At 34.6% G+C, this 20,129-nt stretch overlaps 3 protein-coding genes and 1 long non-coding RNA gene across 4 annotated transcripts; 1 reads left to right on the forward strand and 3 right to left on the reverse strand.

Annotated features, from left to right (window-relative positions):
- Positions 1 to 6,488: 6,488 nt before the first annotated feature.
- Positions 6,489 to 10,317, forward strand: LOC107912428 (protein trichome birefringence-like 11). Its single transcript, XM_016840609.2, has 4 exons — positions 6,489 to 7,804; positions 8,508 to 8,897; positions 9,173 to 9,331; positions 9,833 to 10,317. Exons 1-4 carry the CDS (start codon positions 7,329 to 7,331, stop codon positions 10,164 to 10,166), a joined length of 1,359 nt encoding a protein of 452 aa, XP_016696098.1. The 5' UTR covers positions 6,489 to 7,328; the 3' UTR covers positions 10,167 to 10,317.
- A 200-nt stretch (positions 10,318 to 10,517) lies between these two features.
- Positions 10,518 to 11,248, reverse strand: LOC107910948 (antifungal protein ginkbilobin-like protein). Its single transcript, XM_016838862.1, has 2 exons — positions 10,875 to 11,248; positions 10,518 to 10,641 (listed from the first exon to the last, which is right to left on the reverse strand). The coding sequence occupies exons 1-2, from the start codon at positions 11,246 to 11,248 to the stop codon at positions 10,518 to 10,520; spliced, it is 498 nt and encodes a 165-aa protein (XP_016694351.1).
- A 2,777-nt stretch (positions 11,249 to 14,025) lies between these two features.
- On the reverse strand, positions 14,026 to 14,987 carry LOC121223754 (uncharacterized). Its single transcript, XR_005921097.1, has 3 exons — positions 14,799 to 14,987; positions 14,546 to 14,689; positions 14,026 to 14,441 (listed from the first exon to the last, which is right to left on the reverse strand). It is a non-coding gene; the product is annotated as an uncharacterized lncRNA (long non-coding RNA).
- Positions 14,988 to 15,224: 237 nt separating this feature from the next.
- On the reverse strand, positions 15,225 to 16,273 carry LOC107910949 (aluminum-activated malate transporter 12-like). The gene is made up of 3 exons (XM_041104227.1): positions 16,067 to 16,273; positions 15,831 to 15,971; positions 15,225 to 15,607 (listed from the first exon to the last, which is right to left on the reverse strand). Exons 1-3 carry the CDS (start codon positions 16,233 to 16,235, stop codon positions 15,225 to 15,227), a joined length of 693 nt encoding a protein of 230 aa, XP_040960161.1. The 5' UTR covers positions 16,236 to 16,273.
- Positions 16,274 to 20,129: the final 3,856 nt, after the last annotated feature.

The following is a 20,129-nucleotide window of genomic DNA, read 5'->3' on the forward strand; positions in this document are numbered from 1 at the left end:
ATCTTCGGAACGACACCAATGAGAGTTTCGTCTATTAAGTATCAATTTTTTACTTTGGTTGATCCTATGACATATGACTCATTGATATCAAAAGTGGTCGTAGCTTGAAGACGATGGTGCAGACTCATCTCGCTAGTGGATCACCCTATCTTGAGTTATATGTACAATTTTCATTGCCAAATGAAGTATTTGCGACTTTAACATCTACTACTATTCAAGAGGAATACACGACCCCTGCCCTACACTCTATTAGTGGGAGGCAGAACACAAAAGTGCCCGTGTTTGGTAGCAGTATGAAATACACAACCCCTGCATGAGACTCGATTAGTGGATGGGATATGCACCTCAGTCGGTCGAGGTTCGATACTGAAATACGTACTGGAAATGACATCAACTTCTAGTGGTTGGCAATCCGCATATGACTAGGGACGTTATGAAACGTCCACAAGAAGAGATGATGTACTTCCTACGACGTCCACAGACGAGGGGACCTCGTACTTTGCAGATAATGGTGCGTTGGATAATGAGTCTGATGTGGATCCACCTTGAAAGCCCTGCCCCGATGGTGCAGAAGTTGCATTATTTTTTGAACCGAAGCCTGTTCTAACCGAACTGGAGATGTTGAAGGGGGTTCAGATGAAGAAAAAATTCGCGATTCAGGGCGTACTCGCTTCCAGCAACATGCATAATATCGATCTATTAGCAAATGATGCGTTAGAGTTTCCAAATCTACCACACAAAAGGTGGTGTATTGAAACAATACAGAATCATGAACGGGGTCAACTACAATGTGGTTAAATCCAAATCTGAGAAGTTCGAGGCCAAGTGTGATGTACAAGACAGTACATGTTCATGAAAAATCATGGCTTCTGTTAAGAAAAAGACAGACTTGTGAGAGATAAAAAAGTACAAAGGTCCACATACATGTGTTGCTGGTACAGTATCACTGGTGTTTAGGGTTTTTGAATAATACTGTTATTACGTAATGTTGCATTATTTAACGTGCTTCGTTGACAAGTGTTTCACAAGATCATCCCAAGATGGATTCAGATATGTTAGCTAGCTTAATACTACCGACGGTAAAGGCGGATCCAAGAACTTCAGTGTCGGTCTTAATTGCCAATATTTGTAGCCAATTAAGGTCCACATACATGTGTTGCTGGTACAGTATCACTGGTGTTTAGGGTTTTTGAATAATACTGTTATTACGTAATGTTGCATTATTTAACGTGCTTCGTTGACAAGTGTTTCACAAGATCATCCCAAGATGGATTCAGATATGTTAGCTAGCTTAATACTACCGACGGTAAATGCGGATCCAAGAACTTCAGTGTCGGTCTTAATTGCCAATATTTGTAGCCAATTAAGGTACACGCATTCTTACTGCAAGGCTTGGATAACTAAGTAGAAAGTATTGGAAAATATACATAGTGGGTGAGACGCTTCATATAATGAGGTGTGACAGTGGTGTCAGGTGCTGGAGAGGTACGTCCTAGGTTGCATAACAGACCTTAAAATGACACCTGCGTACTACAACGATTGATTGCTCCGTGGATGCCAAGTCTTCAAGCGTCTGTTCTGGAGTTTTAAGCAATGCCGAGACACATTTATGTACAGCAATCCATTGGAACAAATTGACAGTACCTTTATGTATGGTAGATATACCCATCGGCTATTGCTAGCTGTGGCACATGATGGCGGTGGGAGAATCCTTCCAATTGCGTTTATAATAACACCGGGGGAGTCAGGTGATGACTGGAATTTTTTTCTTTCTAGGTTAAGAAGGCATGTCTGCCACTAACCTGATATCTGCGTTATATTGGATTGGGGCACTGGAATACTAGCCGCAATTAAGCAACAAGGAAGCCTATGGGATCGTACACAACATCGATATTATCTAAGGCACGTTGCGTCCAACTACTACGGGAAATATCGGTCTACCACTAAACGACGACAAGTGACCAATATGGGTATTTAATCACTATTAATATAATTTCGTCTGTAATATTCAATTTATTCTAAATGGAAGAGTGGTATATGATTTTCTCTATCAACTTATATTGGCAGGGTACGAAATCAATAAGGACCGTTTTCATGAGATGTTGGCGATTTTGCGTTCAGTTAACGAACAAGGCGTAGACTACCCCTATAATATACCTTTCGAACAGTGGACACAAGCAGATGATGGCGGCCTACGACATGGTCATATGACCTCAAACCTGGCTCAATGCATAAATTATGTTCTAAAAGGAACGTGTCATTTACTGATAACATCAGTTGTGCGAGAGACATATTTTCGTTTAGCGACACTATTTCCAAAGTGAGCAGCGAGTTATAAAGGCCAAATGCAGGGAGGCCATGTATGGTGCCAGAAGGTATTGCAAGAAATTGACAAGGCAAAGACGCGGGCCAACACCATGCACACAGTGTGTCACGATCGCGACACCTATGGTTTCTTGTGACAGAGTTTGATAGACCGAACTAAGGTATTACAGGCGAGCAATATCATGTACACCTGAGAAATAGGACTTGCGATTGTGGGACGTTTGATGCACTTCATTATCCATGCGCTCATGCAATTACAGCTTGTCAGAATCTCCGTCTATATCGCTTACACATATACAATGTGTGGAGACAAGTATTGCCACTGGTCCTAGATGAACGTAAGTGGTCGTCTGTATTGCTTGCTCCATTTAAGTTGTTACTAGATAGAGAATTGCATCGCAAACCAAAATGTCAACCTTACTCGAGTAGGATATGTAACAATATGGATATCCGAGAAAGAACGAACCAACAGAAGTTGTGCGGATGGTGTAGGAACCCAGGTTATACAATTCGATTATGTCCAAATTAAAATAGTTGATAGTTGTTGTAATAAAATTATGGTGCATTATTTCTATTTTATTAAAAATATAAAAATATTACCTAATTCAAAAGAACTTCTATTTTATTAAAAATATAAAAATAAATTACTATTAAAATATTAAAAACAACTTTTATTTTATAAATTGAAACAATATAAAAATAGTTTGTACAAATATATTAAAAATATAAAAAATAAATTACTAATAAAATATTAAAAGCAACTTTTATTTTATTAAATGAAACAATATAAAAAAATTGTACAAATATATTAAAAAAATCAATGTTGGTGCCGGTTGGAATCAGTGCCATATGGGGGTCGTCGACGGTTACGCGTTGGATTCCTCATTGGTTTAGCTTTCAGTGGGGGTTGTGGTTGCTCCGGCAGGGGTTTTAGTCGTGGGTATTGGGAAGATGACCCACCTTGATAGAATAAAGAATGCAGAGGTGTTTGCATCACCCATGGGCGGAGGTGTTTGAATCTCATAAGGCGATAGGGATTGGTAATGGGAAAAGCTCACTGACGGTGCCTCATGTGATCCCTCCTGCGACAGCGGCCTATATATCATTGGTTGAGTCAGAGTCATCGGAAAATGATATGCACCGGGCCATGCATTCTAACCTGGCATAGGACTGGGAAAAGGAAACATATAAGGTTAGGATACATATAAGGGCTAGAATATGCACCTGACATAATCTGAAGAGGCTGTGATGTGGGTGTCGTCGGTTAAGGCGTTGGGCCCGATGATTATGTGGTCGTTGTTGATGGGCCCGTGTTGTTATCCCTTCTTCTTAGATTTAAAGGTCGCTGTCGTTCCCTTTCGACATGAATTTTCTGACGCCACTGCTCTTCTGACAGTAAATATGGCTTACCATGGATCCTAAACCATGGCATGTAATTCGGCGCGTACGCTAACTCTGGAACAATGATTGGTTCCCAAGTAGGTATATGATCAAATTGATTTTCCCATATTTCGATATATTTCGATCAGAATATCGACCAATTTGTATTCGATTACCGTGAGTCGATTTTGTGCTCATCATTGAGCTCCTCTGGTGCCATAGGAATCGGTTGTCGAAATCTAAATTGTCGTAACACTCTATCCGTTTGGTGCATCTCCATGGTAGCATAGTTGACCAATGGGACCTTCACATGAAAATGTTCAGATTTTGAAAGAATTCATCCAAAATTACTGCCTGAATTTTCGGATCCTCGTATAATGTCCATTGAAACTATAAGAACATGATAAAAATATTAGTTATATACATAATACTAAATACTAAATATGAAATTACTATTTTATTTATATATATTATTTAATATTTACTTGCTCTTCAGACCGTTGGTATAATAGAAGCCGTATATCTTCAAGGGCGGTTTCCAATATAACTCACCGAATGGTTCCATCTAATTAAATAATTTTTTAGCATACAATTATATTTTAAATCTATGTAATAATTGTAAAATCTAATATAGATTTTACCTCGTTATGAGTGAGAATGTATATGGGTGGTCCACTCAAGGACGTAAAAATAGAAAGCAAAACTGAGCCCATGATTGTATTAGTGATAGGCAACCTCCGTTTTTGGCTTTAGTTGGTGGCGTCGCCCCGCACATCTCTTGGTACAATATTGCCAACACGACAGACCCCCAACTAAATTCGCCAATTGCTCTAAAATCAACAAGTTTTAGCAACCACCTCAGATGTACGAGGTTTCGTGACAAGTCCGGCATTAGATAACCTCCAATCATCTCAAGAATGTATGCCCGGGCATATCGTATTCTTTCTACTTCAGTCGAATCATTCACTGGCTTCTAGAATGTGTCTCATAACCAGCTCATCTTGATCTGACCACTGTAAATATTATCTGGAATCGCACCCAAAAGATCGTAACATACGGCTCCCTAATCAGCAGATTGAGTGGACCCAGTGAGTGCGGACCCATCCACCGGCAATCCCAATTGTAACTGCATGTCCTTCAAAGTGATGGTACACTCTCCGTATGGAAGATGGAATGTGTGCGTCTCGGGTTTTCACCTCTCTATCAACGCATTGATGAGTTTTGGGTTCAACTTGCACCTCGGCCTATAGTGGCCACGTGCCAAAAACCCGCTTCCCGCGAGTATTTCTCTATAAACGGTGATAGAGGACTAGACATATTACGAATATAACATTGTAACACCCGATCTACAGACTGTTATAAAAAATTATAAAATAAAAATTAATTAAAATTACATAAATGAAAAAAATTAAATAATATTGAAAAATTAAAATTAACCCTGACCATTTTCATTTGTTCGACGGAGATATGTTTATGGTCGAGACGAATTAATTTTCCGGTCATTACTAACACGATCAAATATTTTTGAAATTATAAAAAGAAATACTAATTCAGAAAAAAATTAAAGGGAGCTTTTTTTGCCAAAATTAAAGAGAGCTTTGAGAAATTTAGAGAGAAATTTGAGATAAAATTGAAGAAATAATGTGTGAAAAAATAGGAAGGGGTTTTATAGGTTTTTTTTTTACCGTTGGACCCCCCAATGGTCAAAAATCAAATAGCCATTGGGAAAAAAACACGGGCTAAAACGCGTCCTTAGGGGAGCGATTTTGCCACGTCAGCAAAACGCATCCACGTAGGTGCGTTTTGTGCTGGCATGGCAAAATTGCTCCCCCATGGACGTTTTTTGCTGAAATTTCCTCTAAAAATGCTCTTACGTGGACGGATTTTGCTAAAATCGACCATTTTCGGTAAATAATGAAAAGATTGGCCTATTTCCGTAAATAAATTTGGAAATGGGCCTTTAATGGTAAAATGGTCAATATTAATATATAACTATTATTATAACATAATTTATAGTAAAAGATATAGCATTGCATGATATTATAATGTTTAATCATCGATGCATATATATAAACTATAAATATATGATATGATATGATATGATATAACATTATATAATATAATATGAGGACTAAGTTTCAAATGTACGAAAAGTATAAGAGCTTAGAGCTAGTTTCAACCAGTATAATAAAAAATAAAAAATAATATATAATGTACTACTTCTATATATAACTAGTATTATAATATAGATTATAATAAAAAATATAGTATTACATGATATTATAATGTTTAATAATTGATGCATATATATAAACTATTAATATATTATACACTGTATGATATAGCATTATATAATTTTATAAGGTAAATTTAAATTGTGTTACTATTGTATAAAAGTAAAATAATTATAAGATGTGGTATGGTTTAATTAAAAGGTTTGAGGAGAAGCCCATGAGAATGAACTATATTTTATGAACAATAGTTAGCTTTTTAGATAAGATTGTGACGAAGAGATTAACCATTTTTATCCTTTTAAACCTACGTCTTTAGGGTTCTTTGCAAAGCATTCCATGTGAATTGCACCATTGTTATAAAAATATCTAGTATATTTTATTAGCTTTTTCTAGAAAGTATAAATAACTACACATTTTAACCGTTTTTGAACAAAAAAATTCCACCGGATATAATAAATTATAAATTTCTTTTTTTGTGTATTTTACCTTTATTTAATGAAAAAAATGATTCCGTGTTCATAAACTTGCACAAAGGGATACAAAAGGAATATGAAAAACAAGTTTCCGCCATTAATGCAAAGTACATAATCAGTGAAAATAGCTTGAAAGGGAAGGACATTAAAAAGAAGGAACATTATGGACTCTAGAAATGCATTATTGAATTATACTGAAACAATTTAGTCATGAAAGAACTCCAACAAAACCTAGATTCCTTAAAATGTTTAGGACCATTTATTTTTCTTTTTAAGGACAATTTCCTTTTTTTTTGGTTCATTGGTTTAAGGACCATTTCATTTTTCATGTTTCTTTATTTTTAGATAAGCAATTAATGGCCTTATCAACAAATAAGCTGACCCAGATTTGTTTATGTTTTCCTCAAAGAAGAAAAAAGAAAGTTGAATGCTGTTGAAATAATTGCACTTTTTGAAGCTCCTTCCTGCCATCAATGGCAGGGCGATGCTATTGTCGGGGGGTCTATATTTTCGTTTTGCTACGTTCTATATCCACCACGCAAGAACCACGGTCCACACAAGTCCTGAACCGCACGAATGACCGCTTGAGCCCACTCCAACTCTAACCGTTGCCTGCCATTTTCGCTACTATCTACCTCCACTCTCCCACACACCCCCTCTCTCTCTCTCTCTCTCTCACTCTTTCTCACTCTGGTTTAGTGTTCTTCTAAGTTTACAACTTAGTTTTTAATCATTCTGCTTTTTTTGTCTAAGACAGCTGCACGCTAAAAGCATTTGTTTTTTGGAGTCGTGGTAATTTGGGATTGCTATATTATTTTTAAGCATTCTTTTCTGTAAATTTTTGGGAACACAGCTCGTTAATTGGTGTTAGTTTTCCTTTTGCTTTTCTCTTTCCCCGGAACTCCATAAGAGGAAGATGACAAAGAACACAACTTCACAAGACTTGAGCAAAACGACCACCCACTTAGATTTCTCCAAGAAATCCAAGAATTTTAACCCCCTTGAGCCTTTTCTGGGTGTTCTTGGCTTCACTTTAGTCACTTGTCTCTTCATTGGGGCATTCTTTTACTTGGATTACCGGGCTGTCCTCCACCCTGGGTTCTCTTTGTTTGGACGTAGTGGCACTACCACTCCATCATCATTACCATCAGAAGCAAAAGCAGCAATAGCTAAAGCACCAGCAAATGTGAATGGACGGCTGGGATTCCTAAATGGAGGTGGAGTTACATGTGACATTTATGATGGGAAATGGGTGTGGGACGATAACTACCCACTTTACCAAAGCCAAGATTGCCCTTTCGCAGATAGCGGTTTCCGGTGTCTAGAAAATGGTCGGCCTGATAGTTACTACACCAAGTGGCGTTGGCAACCTCATGATTGCGATTTGCCAAGGTCCCTTTTCCTTTCTCTTTTGCCGACTCTTTATTTTTAGTAACTAGTGCCATCTCTGTTCTGCTTGCTGGAAAGAGCAATGGAAGCAAACTGTGTTGAACTCTATGTTTGTCTGTTTGGTTAGAAGAAGGTTGGAATTTTGGCATGTCTATGGAAGATGATTCACTTGTTATTTCTTATTTATCTATCCATAATGTTCATGTTTTTTTGTTCTTGATTAGTGTCTTTGTTTTTATCTTTGCGATTAAATTCGAATTTTATTATAGTTTGTGGACAGTTTGTTGATCTGTTGGTAAGTTCTCCCCATTACAAATAATTTCAGATTTTCATGGCTGACAATTTCTTTTTTCTCCCTTGAATTAGCCTAAAAATCCTTCATTGAAGCGTCAAATTTGTATTCTCTGAGAAGCTGCATTATAAGTTTATATCTTCTTCCTTTTCTTCACTTAGTTAATTCTACGGAGGCATTATTCATAATTTTTTTTTTACATTTTGATTAATGGTCTTATCTGTTTGTTAAATAAAGCTGAAAATTCCCTCTTGTATGCGCTAACATCATTTTTACACCTTGGTTTTAACATGGTTCTATTGCCAAAACGAGCATGCCTCTTTTTATGATGTTCCCAACTGTTAACTATGTTATTTAGAAATTCTGTTTCATTGAAAAGGTATATTGAACATGACTTTATCTTCTTGATGACAGATTTAATGCAACAATGATGCTGGAAAAGTTGCGGAACCGGCGCCTTGCATTTATTGGTGACTCCATTGGAAGGAACCAATGGGAATCTATGCTTTGCTTGCTTGCTACTGCTATTCCCAACAAGTATTCAATTTATGAGGTGAATGGGAACCCGATTACTAAACACAAAGGGTTCTTGGTTTTTAGGTTTGAAGATTATAACTGCACGGTTGAATACTACAGATCTCCATATCTAGTGGTGCAGGGCAGTCCTCCAAAGGGGTCTCCAAAAGATGTTAGGATGACTCTCAAACTGGATCACGTGACCTGGACTCATCGTCAGTGGAAAGATGCAGATGTGCTAGTTTTTAACAGTGGCCATTGGTGGAGTTATGCGAAGACAATAAAACAGTAAATATCATCAACCTGATATATGATATATGTTATATATATTGTATGGTCTTGTTTTTGTGCGTGTATGTTGAATTATACGAACTTAGTTTTTGAGGTGCTATGCCTGTAAATGGAAAATGTTGATAATGTACTTAAAGTTATCCATCCTTTGTTACAATAGAAATGACTGTGAGATAACAGATTACAGTTCGTTTGATGCTAGTTTAACAAAGCTGCTGTTGGTTCTCGTTATAATCACATTGTCTAATCTTCGGATTTGTGTAATGTGGCAGTGGTTGTTATTTCCAAGAAGGGATGGAGGTGAAGATGAAGATGGACCTTACAAATGCATTCCAAAAATCCATCGAAACTTTAGTTGACTTTGTTGCCAGTCAAGTAGATACTAAGAAGACACAAGTTATGCTTCGCACCTATGCTCCTGTTCATTTCAGGTATGCCCCCTTTCTTTTCTCTTTAACCATCAATGCTTCATTTCTGATTCCTGTTCCTTTTTTTCTTTTCACGATCTTCACACTTTCTGCTATTGGCATTAAGATTGTTACATTACAGGATGCTACATTAAATATTTATTTGCTTGTATGTGCAAGTAATAGAACTAAAAAGGTTAGTTCATGGCTGTGATGAAATGCCTTTGGCCGAGTTTAAATGTGAAAGTTTTCAATTCTTTGCATATTAGACCAGCATTGAACTTAAGAGGGTTGTAGATATGACTCGCTTTCTGATATAAGTATTTCCGGTAAGCTGAATGCTAATGAGCATGAATTTGTTTGGCATTTATAGTTTTGATATTGTTATGCAGTCTATACTTATATGAATCAGTTTTTCAACATTGGCTATTAATCTATTTTCAGTTTCCCTTTTGGATCAAAATGTATATATGATACGAAGATATGAATATGATTTAATCACCATTATTGTGGATGGATGAACAGAGGTGGCACCTGGAATACTGGTGGACACTGCCATCAATTAAAGCTACCTGACTTTGGTCCATTGCCGAATAACACTGGGAAACTTGTTGACATAGTCTCTGGTGTATTGTCAAAACACCCACAAGGGTTTCAAGTGATAAAGCTGATGAACGTAACTCCCATGACATATCAAAGGCAGGACGGGCATACATCGTTGTATCATTTTGGCCCAGGAAACGGGCCAGGTCCTATGAACCGTCAAGATTGTAGCCACTGGTGTTTGCCTGGTGTGCCTGACACATGGAATGAGCTTGTTTATGCCCTTTTTCTCCAGCGGGAATACTCACGCTCATAAAGCTCCCAGGTTTCATTATGATGGGTATAATGTTTTCTGATAGTTGATCATATACGACAAATGGTTCATATTCCTCACCGATGTAGAGAGTTGAAACTTGGAAATCCTGTTCATTTGATCAATGAAATTATAACAAATTCTTTACTCCTCACTTCTAGTTTCGTCCATGTTCTAGCTAAGAGAGATTTCAATGAGGTCTCTACATCTTTTTCCTACGTTTTTTTTTCTTTGCCTACCATAAATTGCAGAATTGTTTTCTTGAAACTAGATTATGTCGGTAAAAAATTGCTGATAATTTGCTGGAGCCTGGAAAATGGCAATGAAACTTCTTTCTTGGTTAAACTGCATGGACTAAACAGAACCATGCCTTTTTTCCTTTGAATTTTGAGAGATAAGCATGTTAAACTCTGCTATATACCCATCAAAGATCCTAAGAGGGAATGTTAATGAAAAGCCTTTATGGAAATTCTGTTGTCTGGAAGAACCCAGAATTAGATAAGAAAGTGAACAGCTGAATATAGAAACATGAATCAATGATTACACCAAAATAGATAAGGTTTCAGCGTTGCAAGCACCTCTTGCTTTTTTTGAGGTACAAAATAAACATTATTAGAGATAAAAAAAAAGATGTCCATTAACACCAGTGGAGTGGAGTGGAGTGAGTGGGAAAGGTGTTTAATTCAGTCATCAAATGGGTATTGCTCATACCTAATGGTACAATCATGGAGCACCGAGCGAGACCCTATTCGACTTTGACAAGTTGCAAGCATGACGGTTTTAGCAGCACCCAAACAAGTAGCACAATCGGAGGTGGTGAGGTTTTGGTTACAAGCCGCGTGACCGTAGGCGAAAGCATTAGGGTATGGGGAGATGTTGAAGTAATCGTAACCTTTGCGCTCAGGCGTGAGGGTCTCTAAGTCTTGGAGGACAAAGGCCAAACTAGTGGCGAAAGGATCGCCCTCGGAATAGCTACCAGAGTTGCAAAGAACACTTATGATGCTTGTATCTGGAACACTTATGACATTACTGCATAACAAAAGCAAGCCGATCATGGCTGCTGCCCGTTTTGGAAGATAACCCATCTCAATCTCTTTTGCTTCTTCAACTGTTTCTGATAAACACAACGAAGAATCCTATGATTTTAAATGGTCTTTTTTTTTTTTATTATTGGTTTCTCCATCACCATCAATAAATGGAGATTTATTAGAGTTTTTGTCCTTGTGCTTTTGTATTATTTTGTGATTTACATTTCATCGTTGATCTCTTTTAACTTGTTACATAGATTTTAACTATAGCAAGGCATATTAAGCATCATTTATGCGATAGCTAAAGAGAATTGTTCATTTACCCCTAAGGGAGAATATATATATTTTTGGTTCTCTGCAAATCCAAAATTATTGCGAAAAATAAGACAATTTAATAAAAAGGTTGATTTGTTTTTACTGTATTTGAATCTAAAAAGAGTTTCGGTTTGCTGGACAAAACAGCTTATAATAGGCTCAAACAAGATGATAATCCTACTTTCTGAAGCCTTGCACATCTCTCTTCTATTACAAGTCTATTGATTAAAAATTGATGATCATAGATTTAAAATTTTCAAAAATTGAGTCACTTTGTAATATTCACAGTAATAAACTTAACTGAAAAGTAACCGAGCGACCTTCTCTGTTATCCTCATACCTCAAATTGCACTGAATGTGGGCTCGAGCAACACAAACTAAACATAGAACAATATAATTACTTTAAGTAGAAAAGTAATTCCTTCCAATAGAAATCAACAAATATCATAATTCTCATAAAATAGAATTTATTCTTATTATGAGGTACAAGAATGTTAGTTGAACAATCGGTATAAAATAATATTATTTAAGCATAAAACACTCTCATAATCTAACTATAAGAGGGGGCTGAAACGCTCTCTTAATTTCTCCTAAGTTGTCTCCCCACAAATGTTATGTGAGCTTACTTTATAATTTAATACAACTCAATATTTGTTCTCTTTTTCTCAAAATAAATATTATTTATTCAACTAATTTAATTAATTAATTAATTTTCTCAATCTAATTTTAATTCCGTTAAAGTCATGACAACTTTATCATAAAAGAATCTATGAGAAAATATATTTAATTTTTTTTATTAATTTATTCTACAAATTCATAATGACTAATTAATTTAATTCCATCCTCAAACTTCAATTATTTAATTCAAAAAATCTTAGTTAGTAAGAAAACACATTCATTTGTGAATGCAACACATTTATCTTACTTCATCATTTTCATTTATTTCTACTAATACAAGTTGTCTTTTCATATTACGATCCAACAACATAATACCGCTTAGCATTAGTTAAACGCTAGATAACCAGTGAATTAATATTTTTTTTCATTTTGCTTTATCTGCAAAAATTGTTGAGGACAATATACAAGAAATATTAATGTAGCCAATGGATATTTTATTAAACCAATTTGTTCGAAAAATACAAGTGTACAAAAACGAATATATTACACTTAGGGTATTACACTTTGGCCTCCCTAAAATTATAAAAATTTGATTTAATCCTTTAAAAATTATAAATATATAGACTATAAAAAATTAAAATTTCATTCTCCCCTAAAAAATTGTTTTAGCTTAACAAAGATGGCAAAAGAGCTACCTTTCCATTTATCAAGTAAAAGTCTTCAACTAAAACCTGCTAGTTTGCTGTTCCATTTTTTGTTATAATAGGATTTTGAACATAAATATTCTTTTCACAGGTCGACTCATATTTTCCTTAGCATTTACTTCCATTCACCATTAGATCTTGTTAGAAATTAAATAAAATTTGTCAAAATAAATTTTGCAATCATATCAAAAATCATTTCATAAAGTACACAATTAAGTTTTTATAAATAATTCTCTCATTAGGTTAAAAACTCTCTTAAACAATAAGAATAATGATAAGTATCAGCACTTCAAACTTCTTTCTTCTCCTTCAAGTTAGTCAACTAAAAGATGATGATCATAACATGGTTGTTGAATAATATTAAATCATAAATCATATCATTGAAAAGTTAGAACATATCAACCCAAAAATTTTAATTGCACTACCGTTTCAACATGAAGTGTAACAAGAGAAATAGTCAAAGTTGCAACATAATGTATATGTATTGTGAAAAAGACACCCAATATTTAAATCATGTTTATATAGACATGGAGGAGATGCATTTAAAATTTTGAAGAACCCTAAGTAGTTCGGTTATTAGAGCCGAAGTTAAGAAAATAAAGACAAAACTGTAGGCATTCATTCATGCAAGCCCGCATTGATGAACCAAATGGACCTAATCTCGAAGCTCATGATGCGTAGTATGAAGGTAGATATGATGAATTAACCTATGTAATCTTAGTGGACCGAAATTAAATGATTTCATTAATTGACATAAATGTGATATAAAAATGAAGTTGTGTTTCTCTTGTTAGTAGATTAAGTTCATATATTGGTTATTATGTTTTATATATTAAATATAACTTTGAAAATTAATAAAATTTACGTTTGAAAGGTTCTCATGAAGAAGGCAATACACTTTAATTATATTAATGATGATGTTTTTTCCTTTTCATTTTAAAATTGTTAACAATTACTTTTATTGAGTTCAAATACTGATTTCAAATTCCATTTTCTTGTTCTTAAATTCAATTATTTGAATCCTGAGTTTGATATTTAGTTATTTTTTGTTCTCATCTTTTTCTTGTTTATTTGCAAAATAATAATAATAATAAATTATGGAGTCAAATTCATCTAACATTCAACCAAGACTCAATCTTTTGGAACCCAACTCACTTCCACTCGATTAATTAGCCTCAAATTCTGATTTCAAAATTCATGTTTATAGCCGGCCAATGAGTAATATACCTATTTATATGTACAGTACAATCAATACATATGCACATGCCTTGAAATAGTTTAATCTAACTGAAACCTCCACGTTGTCCAAGTTGTTCCACATGTTTTGCCAATTCTTCCATCTTTTCAACCATCTCCACCATCGAATACATGAAGGTAGCCAATCCTAACCCATCAGTTCTCTCCAAATTATTAGTTCCCAATGTGGAAGGACCCGGAATTTGGCTTAGTTCTTGTCTCACTGTCTTCAATTTGGGTAATATGGTATCCTCGGATCCACATTTTTTCATCTTTTTTATGCTTTCTCCCAGTTCTCTTAGTGTCCATGCTAGTGATGCTACAATTGCTTCACATGGTTCCTTCACCGGCTGACGACAGGTATTACTTTCTGATGGCTGATGATAACAATATTTGAAAAAGAAAATTCAGCAAAAGCGACTACTATATGGAAGATTCTCCCAAAGAAACATTTTGGTTTGTGAAGAAGATTTAGTTGTACCTGTGTAGGTGATTTAAGGCAGCCTTTGAGTGAAAGGATAGTTGTAGCCAAATCTCTTAAATCTTCCCCTAATTTTAGGTATATTCCCCAAGGGTAGCAAAACCCAAATTTTGCATGCCAGGGTTCCCAGCTTGCAAAATTTACCTGCACAAATTTTCGTTGTTTATCAAACAATAATAATTCTGATATTGATGTTAAGATGACAGAAACAAAGAAATACTATACTATAAACAAAAAAGAAAGAATAATATACCAATGATTCATCCTTTGTCTTGGAATGCAGGACTGATTTGCATTTACTACTGAAATTAAAACTAGACTTCTCCTTCTCATTGACATTTTCAAAGTACTCCTTGGAGAACCCTACAATAGGTGTATCATAATAAAATTTAAATTTGTGGCTATAATTTTAAAAATATAATTTTTTTTATATTCGATAATTACATTGGGTTTCAATTAAATTTAAAATCTAAGTAAAATCAAATTTTTAAGTGACAAAATTCTTTGGATATTATTTAAAAAATATTGGGTTACAACAAGCATGGGTATAAACTTTGGAATGATTTGAATGATAAAATTGATACACTTATCACAAGCCTAGGTAGTAACCAACTAATTGAGATCTCTCCTTAGGCTTAATGTAAGGTATAAATTCTAGCACCAGGTCTAGCCCCAGGCCCTAACCTTGGGCTAAGGTGGAAATGGACAAAAGCATATGTAGAACCAAAGATTTAAGCATAAGGGTAAGTTTACTATGGCTTGTACTGTTAAAAGAAATGATTAGAAAACCTTCGAGAGAGACAGCAAGGTCTTCGAAGCGGGCGACTAAAGAGTCATGGAGTTCGTCACTAGCCCAAATGGGGAAGACGAGCAAACTTATAAAGAGGCAGATAGCGAAGCCCATGGCAATTGTGGAAAGACGGTCACGGGCTATTTCCAACACTTGTTCAGCACGTAAACCCGACACTACAACCAGGCTAAACGTGAGAATGAATATCATTGCTCCGTAATCGAATTTCTTTTTAACGTTTGGAACCTGTCGAGTGTATGTTGCGGCCGCACCTGAGAACAAGATTCCAGTCAAAAGTTCAAAAATCAGCGCAATGACTTCAAACAAGTCGAAAAACAACCCTTGATTACACAACAATGGTTTATCCATCCATGGACTCGTACAGGGAAAACTTGAATATAAAAAGTTTCTTTAGTTATGTCCATCCATGGACTCGTATAGGGAAAACTTGAATCTTGAGTAGAAGAGAATTTATTGCAAGCGCGGCAGCCATACCAAATATGAAGACAGTAATGCCGACAATTATAGCTTTGCCAACCCCACCCACTGCTTGGGCGAAAATTGCCGCTAAACACCCCAGTCCACCTCCTAGTACTGTCCCAATTCCTCGATTTATGCCCTTGCTTAGTGTAGCGCCTGACAAACAGGTAAAAAAAAAGATAGCAAACTTGTAAATTTAACTGAAACGAACCTAATAAATGTACAAATTAAGAAGCAATTAAGCATATCACCTGCAAAGAACTCGAAGACAACCACGACAGTCATAATGGCCCACATGGCATTTTCTCCAACTTGCTTGTACAGAGGATCAAGTAGATAGAGCAGTGAAACGAAAACTAAAGCAACACCAACCTTGATACTATGAATCACTTTTCTCGTCATATGCTTATTACTTTTCATTTCTTTAAAAAACAAATCAATGGGGAATTGACAACAAATGTCACCAACTTTCTTCTTCTTTCTTTAGAGCCAGGGACAACCCCTTCTCCATCTGGAATATCTATAACAGTCGAGCCCATTGCTCAAACAAACACTACCACTAAAACTCTCTTGCTCGTGATATATATATAATTGATATCTGTTGAACCTTCACTTGCTAGTTGAGGGTTTGGTGGGGAGAACGGGCTATATATAAGCATGTCAGGTGATAGAGACAGCCATAAAGTGGAACATGATGATGCCTCAGCTCCAAAAGAAAAGTGGGCACGAACTAATGCTAGCACTTGTTCTTACCTCTATAACCTAAAGATATGAAGCTTCAAACATACATGTGCGTAAATCCAAACATAGGATTAGCAACACTCATCAAACATTTAATAACTTTCATGAGTTTTTTTTGGTTATTAGAGTGTATACTTTTTTTTTTAATGTTTTGAATGAGAAGAATTATCAAAAGCTCTAATATTATATTAAGTATCCAACGTAAATAACTAATAATAGGTGGAGGAATTGAATTTAATATAAAATTACATAAGGAAATTGCATTTTAAGAAGAGATACATATTTGAATTTTAAAAACATATTATTGAGAGAGATAATTATAAACTCCAAATATAAAACATAAAACCAACTTAGAGAATACTAAAAACAATTTAACCAATTTAAAATAAAACATATTTACTTTAATGTTTTTGATGTATGCATAGTGCATTTTGCACTAAATTACATGTATAATATAACCATATATATTTAATATAAGATTTTCATGTAAATAAGAAACAAAATCTTAAATGAAGGAGTTTATAGCGCAATGTGACGAGCCTATTGATAGATATGTAAACATTTTATAATATTAAAATAATATTTTTAAGAGATACTAGTAATCAAAATAAATAATATTTTTATTATTATCTATTTTGGAATAAATTATTTTGGATGTCTTATTTTTTAATGACTATTTTTGTTGTTTGTAGGTTTTTAATATTTGGTGTGCTATTTTATTTTTTTCTATTTCTATAAATATTTAAATTCTTATAAAATGAAAAATATTGTAACATCAACCATTTGATGTTGGGCAGCTTTTGTTATATTTATTGTCGTCCTTTTTGGCGTTCCTTAGCGATTGTGTGATGACTTTGGCAATTATCAGGCATTTTCATTTATTAATAAAACTTTATTTTGCTAAGAAAAAAATTCTAATATCTACCATTAGATTTAAAACTAATTTAATTTTTTAATCATGAATATTATAAAAATAATTTAATTAACCCATATAACTAATACAATAACATACATATAACTAGGAGTAATCGTTCGATCGAATTGAATCGAATGAAAAAATTTCGAGTTAATCGAGTTAACAAATCATATTTTATCATCCTAACTCCATTTGCAATTTTCTCGAATCGAGTCGAGTGAGATGAAATTCGAATCGAATATATTTGTTCGAGTTAAATTAAAAAAAATTAGGTCATTGTTACTACTGTCACCCACCGTAATCAAATTTGTTATTAACTTTCATTACCTCATAATTTATTTATTAATATTTATATATGGGTTAGCTTCTTTGATTGCTTAGTTATTTCAATTATCTTCAGATTCTTGTCACTATGTAGTTTGAAATTAAAAATATATTAAGTGTAAAAATGTGATTTTCTAATAAAAGTTATTTTAAAGAAATTGATACAAACATAAAATTTTAACAAGAATATTTTATGACATCATTAATAATTAAATTTTAATATAAATATTCAATATGATTAAACAATTCAATAATATAAATAATAGAAACTATGAAACTTAATTTAATAATACAAATAGTAGATATAAATAAAATTATTACTATTTAGGTTTAAGGATTTTTTGGATGATTTTGATTTTTATATAGGAGTAAAGGGTGAGAAGTAAAAGTTTAGGGGGAAAATAAAAAGTTTTTGGGGAATAAAATTTTGAGGGAAAGTAAATAGGTAAAATTTTGGAAGGAAAATATAAAAAAAAATTGGGGGGATGGGTTTGGGGTAGATGAGGGTGGGAAAGGAGGGGAGTAAAAGTTTTAGGGGGAAAGTGGGAGGGAGTAAAAATTTTGGGGAAAAATAAAAAGTTTTAAGGGTTTTTGGGAGTAAAATTTTGAGGGAAAGTAAATGGAGAGTAAAATTTTTAGGGAAAATATTAAAAAATATATTTGGTGGGAAATGAATTTGGGTAGATGAGGGATTGGGATGGGAGGGAAGTAAAAGTTTTGGGGGGAAGTGGGAAGGAGTTAAAGTTTTGGGGGAAAAGTAAAAAGGTCTGGGGTTTGGGGTAAAAATATAAAATATATAATTTGATATTCGAGTTACTCGAATCGAAAATTCAACTAGATCGAACTCGAAATTTGAAAAAAAAATTGAGTGACTCAAATAACTCGAATAACTTGATACGGTTAACTCGAAATTTAAATTTTTTCGATTTTTTCGAGTCAAATGAGTTTTGCTCACCCCTACATATAACAGCATTAAAGTCTTGTAATTCTTACATATTACGGTCAATTCTCCCTATAACAACTCCATTTGTCTACTCAATTTTGTTTGTTATAAAAAGGTGTTGTTATACACCTACAAAAGTATGTATTATAGAGAGATAATCTGTAACACCCCGAACCCGAGACCGACACCGGAGTCGGACACGAATGTTAACAAACTTGAAAATTTCCTTCCAGACACTGCCAGTCTGAGTACTAGTCGCTTCAAAAATCATATCTTGAGTTCACAACTCGAAATCAGTTTGGTGATTTTTCCTGAAACTAGACTCATGTCCCACCTATGTTTTTTTCTAGAATTTTTGGTCGGCCAATTAGTACAGTTTATAGTCAAAGTCTCCCATGTTACAGGGGTCGACTACACTGACCTTTTCCCATTACACTTGGATATCTCTCTGCACAGAGCTTCAATACTGATGCCGTTGTTTCTATGGAAACTAGACTCAGAGAGGAATCTATACATATATGGTATGACCCCTAATTATCTCTGGTCAATTTATAGTGAATTCCAAAGACGGAACAGGGAATCCAGAAACGTTCTGGCCCTGTTCCACAAGAACCGAATATCTCTTACTGTACTGTCCATATGATTGTTTCGTTACTTCCTATAAAGTAGATTTCAAGGTTTGTTTACATAATTTATTCACTATTTAATTCCATTCCTACTATTTAGTGATTTCCAAATCTACATCACTGCTGCTGTCAGCATCTACCTTTAAGGTAGGCTTTACCTATTTCATGGTCAACTAGCCTTTTGCATACATAGCACAATTTATGAAAGTGATTGACCATCCCCGTGGCCAATCCTGTCAAGCATATCCACACTAAATGATATAACATATACTTAAACACATATAAGCCATTTCACATGGCTATCCAAAACTATACATCACATAAAGTACTCGAAAAACAACAATGGTCGTCCTATACATGCCATATCAAAATTCAACCAAAAGAGTACCCATAAGAGCCTTGATAGTGTGGGCGACTTCGACGTCAAGATCCCGAGTCCGATAGCTGGAGAACCAAAAAATCTATAAAACAGAGGAGCAATGGAACGAAGTAAGCAATTATGCTTAGTAAGTTTGAGCAAGAAATTCCAGCATAAACAAAGAATAACACACATTTAGCTAAACGGAATATTCATAATACGCGATTTACCGATATCAAACTTGCTCACAACATTAACAACCCTATGTACATACACAATAGTCTAACTTAGCCGAAGGCCGTAGCTCGTTATCAACTGAGCGAACATTTATTTGTAAGGCTCGATTAAATTCTACACATACGTAACATATCCCATATGGGATGTTTTCGAGTATTCGCTGGAATAC

This window comes from Gossypium hirsutum, chromosome D11 (genome assembly GCF_007990345.1).
Source record: "Gossypium hirsutum isolate 1008001.06 chromosome D11, Gossypium_hirsutum_v2.1, whole genome shotgun sequence".
NCBI lineage: Eukaryota > Viridiplantae > Streptophyta > Magnoliopsida > Malvales > Malvaceae > Gossypium > Gossypium hirsutum.